The sequence below is a fragment of the Coccinella septempunctata genome, chromosome 7 (assembly GCF_907165205.1).
Source record: "Coccinella septempunctata chromosome 7, icCocSept1.1, whole genome shotgun sequence".
Taxonomy (NCBI): domain Eukaryota; kingdom Metazoa; phylum Arthropoda; class Insecta; order Coleoptera; family Coccinellidae; genus Coccinella; species Coccinella septempunctata.
In genome coordinates this window covers 30,527,222-30,540,545 of record NC_058195.1, presented here as the reverse complement: position 1 = coordinate 30,540,545, position 13,324 = coordinate 30,527,222, and the positions used below count along the sequence as shown (strand labels likewise).

At 34.3% G+C, this 13,324-nt stretch overlaps 1 protein-coding gene across 1 annotated transcript; it reads left to right on the top strand.

Moving 5' to 3' along the window:
* Positions 1-2,068: 2,068 nt before the first annotated feature.
* LOC123317753 lies at positions 2,069-3,292 on the top strand. The gene is made up of 2 exons (XM_044904363.1): positions 2,069-2,098; positions 2,157-3,292. The coding sequence occupies exon 2, from the start codon at positions 2,243-2,245 to the stop codon at positions 3,290-3,292; it is 1,050 nt and encodes a 349-aa protein (XP_044760298.1). The 5' UTR covers positions 2,069-2,098; positions 2,157-2,242.
* Positions 3,293-13,324: the final 10,032 nt, after the last annotated feature.

The window sequence follows — 13,324 nt, the reverse complement described above, 5'->3', positions numbered from 1 at the left end:
TTCATACCGTCATAGAACACCCTGTAAAAGTTCGGAACTGAATAAAATTCCTACTTAAAGTCGGAATTATTTTTGAAATATTATGTGGCTCTCTTCTACGCCTCCGTAGAATACATATTTGCATTCGTGAAACAATTCTTTTCCAACTTATGAAATCGTCAAACTGCTGTAGAGTAGAACGAGAAACTTATCGTTTCGAAGAAATAGAAAGGTTTTTTTCGATCGGATACAGATTTTGTAATGACAAATCTTATTTCCCACAGTTTTCTCAGAAAAGAGCTTACTGCTTTGTGCTCGCAACATCAAATTATTCTCACAGAGTGCTCAGTAATTATTGCGAAAAATCGGTGCTCTGTGCTTGAGACTCGGGAGCACTTTTTTTCAATGTTCCACATAGCTCTGAATCCTAATATTTTCTTTTGTTCTAGATTTATAATGGAAATCTGGAAAAACATATATGATATTCCATTCTGAAGTTACTCATACGTATTATCTTTCCGTTACGGACGATTGCCATGAAATTTTATATCCTTCAATAATAGCGTAATTTGATGAGATTATGCCTTTTTTATTGAAATCGTCTCCTCCTAGATTTCAAGAAAAAACTTTCAATTTTTTCAATTGTTAAATCAATAGTAATACTTTTTTGTATTCAACATTGGACTTATCAATATTATTATTATATATTACTATGGGATTCAAAAGTTATATCAAGAACGGTTGTAGAAAAAACTTTCACTTATCCGCATTCAATTGGGGGCCGAAGGTTGACATCTGTCAATTCTAAATTCCAAAATGTCTAAATAACGATTTCAAAAGTTTTATCAATGAACCTCAACAGAAAAACTTTCCGTTCACTGTAATCATTTGGGGGCCGATTATTGACACCTGTCAAGTCAATGCGAAACATTCGATAACTCAAAACGTAAATCATTTAAAATTCCGAGGATATAGGTATATAAAGAAACCGCAACAGGAAAAACTGCATTCATTTGGTACTCCATGTCTCAAAAAATTACTTTCAAATTCAGAAGTTATATCAAGAGACTCCAGCAAAGAAACTTTCGTTTACCCATTCACTAGCATACCAAAAATTCTGAATTGACACCTGTAAATGCTTAAAATTTGATATAACATATTTTCTGCTGTGTCGAATTTTCAACTTTGAAAAATATCTGCTCCGAAACCTCTCAAGTCCTAAGTAAATGCCGTGAACAGAGGAGTGAAAAAACAACAGGTTTTTTCATATAACTTTAGAATTTGAAGTGGATCCTCCTTACAGCTTTCGCACTATCAAATATTCAACTATGATAGGTGTTGCTTATTATAACTCGAATGTGCAGTTGATTTTATGAACACTTTTTCAGATATCGAAATTTCACAAATCTGAATAGTTTACTCCCTAGAGGTGTAAGTGAATGTGGTAAAAAATTTCCTTGTTTGGTTTTTTTATGTACGAAAATTTGTATTGAATACCCATCTCCATTTTCACCAGTGTCCTTGAATATAAGCTTTTTCAAAAGTTCAATTGGAAACATTATTACAACAATGCCGACAATTTATATAATTTTAATAGTTAATATCCATTGTTCCTCGAAATGACCTCTAGGTGCAATTTCTTTAGTTCCTCAAACTACCCGTTTTGTACTTGAAAGTTCCCCAAACTGCACGCTAGAAGAAGTTCCTCAAACTGACCTGAGCATACACGATAGTTCCCCGAAGTACACGCTACGTGATCTGTATATATGTGGCACTTCGAGGAATTCCCCAAAGTGACCACTTGTTCCTCGAAGTGACCGTTCTGTATATGATTTGTTCCCCGAACTGACCGCGACGCATACATATATATATATATATATATATATATATATATATATATATATATATATATATATATATATATATATATATATATATATATATATATATATATATATATATATGTAAGTTTGAATCTCGCGCCAAACTTCTGCTTCCGTTGATACATGAACTGTCAAGGGGACAAAAGAGGAAAGGCGAAGTTTAATAACGGCGGCGATAATTGTGATCCAATAAGTATAATATAAGATTAAGGCTATCGACAATTGTGTTGAATCAGGTTTGTTGATTTATTGTAAATATGTATGTAAATTAGAATAATGTTTTGTTTATTACAGTTTTCACTGCATCAACTGTGTCTGAATATAACCTTAAATATTCTCTTTGCAACGTCTCTGATTTCGAGACCTTACAATTCAACACAATGGAGAGCAAAGCTAAATTCCATTTTGCATCTGAGGCGGGTCCTGATGCCAAGAGCACTATAGTTAAGGTAAAAACTATACAGCTGATGGATCAACCAGAAATTTTTCGATTTCCAAACGATAAACAGAGCAGCTTGCACCATAAGCAACTTTTTGATACTAATGTGGTCAAAAATGTTGTAAAAAGTTTGAAAATTAGAAATAAATTTCGAAATGTGATGATCACTCTGGATGCTGAATTACAAGGTATTTACATGGACGAAGAAGGAAATGTCGCATTCAACGACGAATATTTAGAAGAGGTCTCACCGTTAGAAAATCCAACTAAAACAGGTATCCAAGGAAAATCTACAAGATCTTTAGCGAAAGATATGATCATAGAAAATTTTAATGGACAAAATTTCAAAGCGAGTACTTGGATTAGATTATTCGTTCAGGAATGTATTAGAGTGGGAATCACACAAGATAAATATGCAGAAACTTTGAGGTTATTTTTGACAGATTCTGCTGTAAACTGGTTTAATGTTTGTATGAAACAAAATAGTTTAAACAATTGGGAATTATGGAATAATTCTTTCATAGAAACCTTCTCAGTACAGTCGTGGACAGATATAGCATACGCATATAATTTTAAGTATTTAAATGGATCTCTATTAGATTTTGCACTTAAGAAAAGAAATCTATTGATGGAAGTGGACGATGAAATCTCCCTGAATTCTCAAATAAACTTAATTGTTATCAGTTTACCAAATCATATACAAAATAGAATAGACAGAAAAACAATAGGAACAATAGAGGACTTAATGTCAAAATTAAAACAATTTGGTTACTTGAATGATAGAAAAAAAGAAAACAACAAAACAGTACCTTCACATAAACAATGTTCAAATTGTGAAAAGTTGGGATTTCCTAACAGATTCCACCCTGAAAATATGTGCAGATTAAAAGAACAAAAATCAAGTTACAAAAAAAATAATAATATTAAAGTAGTAAATAATGTAGATTTTGAAAATGCTGTAGCAAACTCAGAGGAGGCAAAAAACGAATAGTTCCCCCACTTATTAGATTAAATGTATTGGTGAATGATGAACCAGCAGTGGGCCTGTATGACTCAGGGTCTAACATTTCACTAGTAAATTATAAATTTTTAAATAAAATTAATATGCTTAAAAATATGATAAGTGGGAAGGAAAATATAGAAGGAGTAGCAGGAATAGCTAAAGCTGAAGGCGCTGTTACACTCAAAGTAAAAATTTGTAATATAGAAACTAATTTTTCGTTTTTCATCATAAAGAGCGGGACTTTTAAGGAAGATTTATTATTAGGTCTGGATGTAATAAAGAAATTTAGACTATGTCAAAATGAAAATTTAAAAATTACACAAAAAGGTGAAATAAAGAAAGATAAACAAGAAAATATAAATTATAAAAAAGAACCCAACAATATACAAATAATTTTGCAAAATTTTGATGAGGTATTTGCAAAAACAAAATTTGATATTGGAATAATAAAAGGGTATGCAGCAACTATAAAATTAAAGGAGAATAAATACATATCTAGAAAACCATACAGATGCTCATTTCAAGATAAAATTGAAATTGAAAAGCAAACAAAAGAATTATTAGAAGCTGGTTTGATAGAAGAGTCATGCAGTCCTTATGCAGCTCCAGTGACAATGGTCTATAAAAAAGAAGATGGAAAAAAATCTCGTTTGTGCATAGACTTTTCAGATTTAAACCAAATACTTGTTCCTGAAAGTCAACCATTCCCTAGGATTGACGATTTAAAAGTACGTGCTAGAAATTGTAAATATTTCACAAAACTAGATGTAAATTCGGCGTTTTGGTCGATACCTATACGAGAAAAGGACAGGTACAAATTGGCTTTTGTAACCCATCAAGGCCACTGGCAATGGAAATGCTTACCATTCGGTCTGAAAACCTCACCGGCAATTTTTCAAAGGACATTATCTAGTATTTTAAGAAAGAATAATCTTAGTGAATTTGCTGTAAACTATATAGATGATATTTTAATTCATTCAGAGAACTATGAGGATCATTTGAAACATGTTGAATTAACTCTACAAGCACTTCAAGACCAAGGTTTTAAATTAAATTTAGCAAAATGTGTATTTGCCAGTAACAAAGTGATTTACCTAGGTCATGAGATAAGTGGTAACTACATAAAACCAATGAATGATAACCTCATTGCCATAAAAGAGTTTCCGGTACCACAAACCAGAAAACATATCAGACAATTTTTGGGGAAAATAAATTTTTATGTGGAATATATACCGAACCATGCTATATTACTAGAACCTTTATATAATTTATTAAGGAAAAACATAGAGTTCAACTGGTCTGAAAAATGCCAGAGTAGTTTTCAAAAAGTAAGAGATTATTTGTGCACTGGTCCAGCTCTGGCTATATTTGATCCTGAAGCCCCAATCTATATTTTAACTGATGCGAGTATAGATGGAGTTGGGGCAGTGTTGAAACAACCTCAAGAAAATGAGGAATTAAAACCAGTATTTTTCTTCTCAAGAAAATTGAATAACTCACAAAAAACAAAAAAAGCAATATATATTGAATGTCTAGCTATCAAAGAAGCCATCTTATATTGGCAATATTATTTAATAGGAAAAAAATTTGTTATATTCACAGACCACAAACCCTTAGAAAATTTTAATGTTAAGAAAAGTAAAGATCCAGAACTAATTCACTTACTTAATTATATATCACAATTTGAATTTGACATAGTATATAATCCAGGAGCAGAGAATCTAGAAGCAGATTGCTTATCTAGGAATCCTGTACTAGAACCAAGAAGAGAATGTGATGAAAATTCAATAATAAAAATAGCAAATTTTTTACAATTAGAAGATATAAAAAATAACCAAAGAAATCTACAAGTAGATAACAAGTGCAATATTAAAAATGATATCATATATAAAACGCTAAATAACAGAGAAAAAATATGGTTAACAGAAGACTTTGGAATATCTTTGGTACAAAAGGTTCATAAAAATCAAGGACATATTGGAACCAAACAATTAATTCTGGTTATATGTCATAAGTTTTATTTTAAAAACATGTATAAACATATCAAGTTGACATGTCGTTCTTGTGAAGTTTGTAAGAAAAATAAAACCAGAATTGGCTGTTTCAAAGCACCTTTATCTCAATTAGGCCCAGCAAAGGAACCTTTTGAAATTGTCTCATTGGATACTATAGGAGGTTTAAAAGGAAAAAGCACTAAAAGATATATGCATTTAATAGTGGACCATTTTACGAGATTCGCTTTCATAAGCACATCAAAAACACAAGTTGCTAAGGATTTTATAAATTTAATTAAAAAAGTAGAACAACATGGGAAAATTAAAACAATACTAACAGACCAATACTCTGGCATAAATTCGACACAGTTTAAAAATTATGTTAATGGTCAAGAAATAAATTTGATATTTACAGCAAGCGACTGTGCATTTTCTAATGGTCTAAATGAAAGAACAAACCAAACATTAATTAATAGAATGAGATGCAAGATATTTGAAAATAAAAATAAATCATGGCCAGTAGTAGCCGAGGAGTGTATAAAAGATTATAATAATACAATTCATAGTTCTACCGGTTATACTCCGAATTACTTGTTAACCGGAAAAGAAAGTTCTATTTTACCTGAGACATTAGAATTAAACAATAAAGAGAATTGGGAAATTAATAAGGAAATAGCATTTGAAAATTCTAAGAAAATACATTTACAAAACAAAAAAATCTACGATGAAAATACGAAAAAAATAGAATATAAAGTAGGAGATTTAGTGTATGTTCAGAACAAAAACAAACTGAGCAGAGATAAACTGGACACTATCAGAGTAGGACCATTCAGAATCAAAGCAAAAATTTCAGATGTAATATATGGTATTGCTAGTAGATCTAGAAAGAGCGATAGCCTATTTCATGCTAGTAAATTAGTCCCATATACCGGGTGAATGACTTATTTGCCAAAAAGGGGGGATGTAAGTTTGAATCTCGCGCCAAACTTCTGCTTCCGTTGATACATGAACTGTCAAGGGGACAAAAGAGGAAAGGCGAAGTTTAATAACGGCGGCGATAATTGTGATCCAATAAGTATAATATAAGATTAAGGCTATCGACAATTGTGTTGAATCAGGTTTGTTGATTTATTGTAAATATGTATGTAAATTAGAATAATGTTTTGTTTATTACAGTTTTCACTGCATCAACTGTGTCTGAATATAACCTTAAATATTCTCTTTGCAACGTCTCTGATTTCGAGACCTTACATATATATATATATATATATATATATATATATATATATATATATATATATATATATATATATATATATATATATATTGTATGGTATATCGAAGCCGATCATCACTCTTCTAGAACATCTAATGAAGACATGGCGCACACAACTGGTGATAAACACAGAAAACAAATACTATAAAACCACCGAAATCAAAATCCGGAGAGGAATTTTCCAGGGGGACACGCTGAGCCCTCTTTGGTTTTGTCTGGCTCTAAACCCCCTGAGTAGACTACTGAAGAAGCAGATCTACGGATATAAGTTACAAAGGGCGCAGAACATGAGAATTAACCACCAGCTGTACATAGACGATCTTAAGCTCTATGCTGCGAATGACGAACAACTCAGGAAGCAAATTCGAATAGTGGCAGCGTTCTCCGAGGCAATAGGAATGGAGTTGGGGGTGGAGAAGTGTGCTGTTGTACATGTAAAAAGAGGTCGAGTGCAGGAAGGAGAGGTCTTTTCGGTGATGGAGAGCCTGGAGATACCTGAATTGGGAGCGCAGGAGACGTATAAATACCTGGGCGTACAACAGGCCCTAGACATAAAGACAGCTGACGTGAAGAAGATCTTTAGAGATAAGTTTCTTAGCAGGCTGAAAAAGGTGCTTCAGAGTAAGCTCAACTCCAAATCAATGTTTGAAGCTGTAAATACATGGGCGGTACCATGCATAGCCTACTCCTTCGGGGTGGTGAGATGGTCAAATGCAGAGTTGAGAGATATCGACCAAAAAGTAAGAGCACTACTCACCAGACATGGCATTCACCATCCACATGCGTCCGTGAATAGGCTTTACATCCCAAGACGGGACGGCGGGCGGGGGCTGCAGAACCTGGAAATGGTACATGACAAAACAGTGCGCAGTATGAGAGAGTATTTTCTATCAAAAAACTTACCTTTCTACAGTGCTCTATGTCAGGCAGATGAAAACTTGAGTCCGTTAAACTTGGCAGGCCAACTGGAACCGGTGCGACTCACGAACGAGGGGCTCATACAGGAGTGGCACGGCAAGGCGCTCCACGGAAGATACCCTGGGAGTCTGAAAAATAGTCACGTTGATAAGTCGGAATCACTTACTTACCTGAAAGCTGGATATCTGTTTCCTGAAACAGAGGGCAGGTTAGTCGCCATCCAGGACCAAGTGGTTTCGACGAGATCATATATCAAGAACATTACGGGAAGGAATATACCAACAGACAAATGCCGAAAATGCTCCCAGATGACTGAGTCCATACAGCACGTCACATCGTCCTGCTCTGTTTTGGCACCGGTGGATTATACACAGCGGCACGACGCGATGGCTAGAGTCTATCACCAGGAAATTGCCATGAAATGTGGGCTAATAAGGAAAATCATGAAGCCATTTGAATATCGACCATGTAACATCCTGGAGAATGAGAATTACAAGTTGTATTGGGATACTTTCATCACAACGGACCGGGCAATAAAACATAATAGGCCCGATATTCTGCTGTTCGATAAGAAAAAGAAAACAGTAGAAATCCTGGACGTTGCTATCCCCGCCGACGACAATGTGCCTAGAGCATTCGTTGAGAAGCTAACCAAATATCATGATCTGGCGTTCGAGATGAAGACAATCTATGGCCTGAAGTCAACATCCATACTTCCACTGGTCATATCAACGAACGGGCTGGTTGAGAGGCATCTTGTGGAGAACACCCTACGAATGGGCTTGGACAGAAAGCTGATAAGCCTGGCGCAAAGAGAAGTCATCCTCGCAAATACAAGGATAGTGAGGAAGTTCCTAACGTCCCTTTGAGGCAGCCTTGGCAGATGATGTGCTCGGCTGCCCCAGAGCTGCCTACCCTATATGGTGATTAACAAAAAAAAAAATATATATATATATATATATATATATATATATATATATATATATATATATATATATATATATATATATATATATATATATATATATATATATATATATATATATATATATATAATCACTGTAGTTATAAGAGCCTTATCGTCGAATTTATATATATATATATATATATATATATATATATATATATATATATATATATATATATGAACCCGTAGTTCGTTGTTACCTCCGTTAAGTTCATTGGGCGACCTGACCTCCGGGTGAAGGAGTTTTATAATTGGAATAATTTTTGCTTATATATGTAGAGGGGAAGGTAAATAACAGGGGTACCTAAAGAGGGGAAAAGATTTTCATCGAAAAATTTTTCTTCAAACGAATCAGACCTTACTACCTCCGCATATATTTCTTATTAGTAGTGCGCTCTCACCTCCCGCAACGTTGCCAGATTTCAGGAGGACAGAAAGTAGGGCAGCTTGAATTCTACTCATATACAGAATACGCAGCTGCTCTTCCGATTCATTCACACATACTGAAACCTGTAAATAGTTCGAAAACGATACTGATATTAATAAACTTCATACGCTAATAATTGATTGATAAGGTTCGTGATCTCGGAGTAAATGAATTTGGACAGAAATTATTATCTTTTCTTCATGAATATCAACAGTTTTGAATAAATATGCTTATGTCTACGATACTTCATCCGATAGGGGAGTTTAATACCATATAGGTCCCAAAATGAATGATACATGACAATGAAATTTTTCGTGACATATTAGATTAATTCCAAAGACAATTTTACCGAATTTGTTCTGGTATGAAATAGTAATCTAATTTTTGGGCATTATATCCACGACATTAGGAACTCCATTGAAATATTTTTCCCGAATGAATCAACAAAGATATACGTTTCACTTTCAGCTTCTATACTTCATTCACTTTTATTTTAGCACTGGATTGGCCATGGAAATTGGATACCTTTCACTCTGTATGGTACGAAAATGTTTGGTTGAGACGCTTGTCAAAACATTTTTGAGTTTTAAATCAGTGCTACTTAGTCCGTTCTACGTGAGACTCTCAGTGATTACGTATTTAATCACAATGTCAAATCACTTCGGAAAATATTGATTCGAAAATATGTAACGAACATAACTGACGTTTATACAAACTGATTGAAGACATACCAAATCTATTTATTTACATGGAAAATACAAGTGATCAGTAGTTTGAGGAGAGTTACTGTTGTTTATCTTCTTAGAATTCGAAAAAATCAACCCGAAGATGAAATGCATTTGATGCAGTGTTGAGTTGAATTCTCAAAGGAGGTAGGGAATGGATATCTCTTGAAGAAATGAACGGATAATTTCAAGAATATTGAATTCTTCAACAAAAATCATCTTGCGTGAATGGTAGTCAAAATAATTGAAAGAAGATTGAAGCAAGAGGAGCTTCACCTTCAAACAAAACAACTGGCTTGTATTCATGTCTGTTTATATTCAATACATAGAACCGGTGTGAACTTAGCAGCCACTTTCCAGCAGCCACTTCAGATCTAGCGGCCGTTTGACCAGTGGCGTCGGGTACTTTTTTTTCGCGTACTGTGCTTACTGAAATCGGTATTAGGTCTCGGAAATGAATGAATTCTTTCAAACCTAGAGTGTTTATTCATTAGAAGATGATAAATACTATTTGAAAGATTTTTTATTCCAAGAATGTTGAAGTGTCAGTACCAGCCATAAAATGGATATTCGAAATATAATCGAAATTAGGTCTAAAAAATGAATAAAGGGTTTGAAATTCGGTGTATGTATTTATAAACCCTCAAGGAACCATATTCCAATTTCATTTGCAGGACTTGGCAGGGTGAATTTCTCCCCCTCTCCTCAGAGTCCACAGAATAAATCGAAAATAGTTCTTAAAAATGAATAAAGGGTTTGAAATTTGGTGTATGTATTTATAAACACTCAAGGAACGATATTCCAAGAGCTTTTTCATTTGCAGGACTTGGAAGGGTGAATTTCACCCCCACTCCTCAGAGTCCAAAGAATAAATCGAAAATAGGTCTTAAAAATGAATAAAGGGTTTGAAATTCGGTGTATATATTTATAGACACTCAAGGAACGATATTCCAAGAGCTTTTTCATTTGCAGGACTTGGAAGGGTGAATTTCACCCCCTCTTCTCAGAGTCCACAGAATAAATCGAAAATAGTTCTTAAAAATGAATAAAGGGTTTGAAATTCGGTGTATGTATTTATAAACACTCAAGGAACGATATTCCAAGAGCTTTTTCATTTGCAGGACTTGGAAGGGTGAATTTCACCCCCACTCCTCAGAGTCCAAAGAATGAATCGAAAATAGGTCTTAAAAATGAATAAAGGGTTTGAAATTCGGTGTATGTATTTATAAACCCTCAAGGAACGATATTTCAAGAGCTTTTTCATTTGCAGGACTTGGAAGGGTGAATTTCACCCCCTCTCCTCAGAGTCCACAAAATAATTCGAAAATAGGTCTTAAAAATGAATAAAGGGTTTGAAATTCGGTGTATGTATTTATAAACCCTCAAGGAACGATATTTCAAGAGCTTTTTCATTTGCAGGACTTGGAAGGGTGAATTTCACCCCCTCTCCACAGAGTCCACAGAATGAATCGAAAATAGGTCTTAAAAATGAATAAAGGGTTTGAAATTCGGTGTATGTATTTATAAACCCTCAAGGAACGATATTCCAAAAGCTTTTTCATTTGCAGGACTTGGAAGGGTGAATTTCACCCCCTCTCCTCAGAGTCCACGAAATAATTCGAAAATAGGTCTTAAAAATGAATAAAGGGTTTGAAATTCGGTGTATGTATTTATAAACCCTCAACGAACGATATTCCAAGAGCTTTTTCATTTGCAGGACTTGGAAGGGTGAATTTCACCCCCTCTCCTCAGAGTCCACAAAATAATTCGAAAATAGGTCTTGAAAATGAATAAAGGGTTTGAAATTCGGTGTATGTATTCATAAACCTTCAAGGAACGATATTCCAAGAGCTTTTTCATTTGCAGGACTTGGAAGGGTGAATTTCACCCCTATTTCTAATAATAAAAAAAACATCGAAAATACGTCTCAAAAATGAATAAAGGGTTTGAAATTCGGTGTATGTATTTATGAACCCTCAAGGAACGATATTCCAAGTGAAGGGTGAATTTCACCCTTCCAAGTCCTGCAAATGAAAAAGCTCTTGGAATATCGTTCCTTGAGGGTTTATAAATACATACACCGAATTTCAAACCCTTTATTCATTTTTAAGACCTATTTTCGAATTATTTCGTGGACTCTGAGGAGAGGGGGTGAAATTCACCCTTCCAAGTCCTGCAAATGAAAAAGCTCTTGGAATATCGTTCCTTGAGTGTTTATAAATACATACACTGAATTTCAAACACTTTATTCATTTTTGAGACGTATTTTCGATGTTTTTTTTATTATTAGAAATAGGGGTGAAATTCACCCTTCCAAGTCCTGCAAATGAAAAAGCTCTCGGAATATCGTTCCTTGAAGGTTCATAAATACATACACCGAATTTCAAACCCTTTATTCATTTTTAAGACCTATTTTCGATTTATTCTGTGGACTCTGAAGAGAGGGGGTGAAATTCACCCTTCCAAGTCCTGCAAATGAAAAAGCGTTCGGAATATCGTTCGTTGAGGGTTTATAAATACATACACCGAATTTCAAACCCTTTATTCATTTTTGAGACGTGTTTTCGATTTTTTTTATTATTAGAAATAGGGGTGAAATTTACCCTTCCAAGTCCTGCAAATGAAAAAGCTCTTGGAATATCGTTCCTTGAGGGTTTATAAATACATACACCGAATTTCAAACCCTTTATTCATTTTTAAGACCTATTTTCGATTCATTCTGTGGACTCTGTGGAGAGGGGGTGAAATTCACCCTTCCAAGTCCTGCAAATGAAAAAGCTCATGGAATATCGTTCCTTGAGGGTTTATAAATACATACACCGAATTTCAAACCCTTTATTCATTTTTAAGACCTATTTTCGAATTATCATGTGGACTCTGAAGAGAGGGGGTGAAATTCACCCTTCCAAGTCCTGCAAATGAAAAAGCTCTTGGAATATCGTTCCTTGAGGTTTTATAAATACATACACCGAATTTCAAACCCTTTATTCATTTTTGAGACGTGTTTTCGATTTTTTTTTATTATTAGAAATAGGGGTGAAATTTACCCTTCCAAGTCCTGCAAATGAAAAAGCTCTTGGAATATCGTTCCTTGAGGGTTTATGAATACATACACCGAATTTCAAACCCTTTATTCATTTTTAAGACCTATTTTCGATTCATTCTGTGGACTCTGTGGAGAGGGGGTGAAATTCACCCTTCCAAGTCCTGCAAATGAAAAAGCTCTTGAAATATCGTTCCTTGAGGGTTTATAAATACATACACCGAATTTCAAACCCTTTATTCATTTTTAAGACCTATTTTCGATTCATTCTGTGGACTCTGTGGAGAGGGGGTGAAATTCACCCTTCCAAGTCCTGCAAATGAAAAAGCTCTTGGAATATCGTTCCTTGAGGGTTTATAAATACATACACCGAATTTCAAACCCTTTATTCATTTTTGAGACGTGTTTTCGATTTTTTTTTATTATTAGAAATAGGGGTGAAATTTACCCTTCCAAGTCCTGCAAATGAAAAAGCTGTTGGAATATTGTTCCTTGAGGGTTTATAAATACATACACCGAATTTCAAACCCTTTATTCATTTTTAAGACCTATTTTCGAATTATCATGTGGACTCTGAAGAGAGGGGGTGAAATTCACCCTTCCAAGTCCTGCAAATGAAAAAGCTCTTGGAATATCGTTCCTTGAGGGTTTATAAATACATACACCGAAT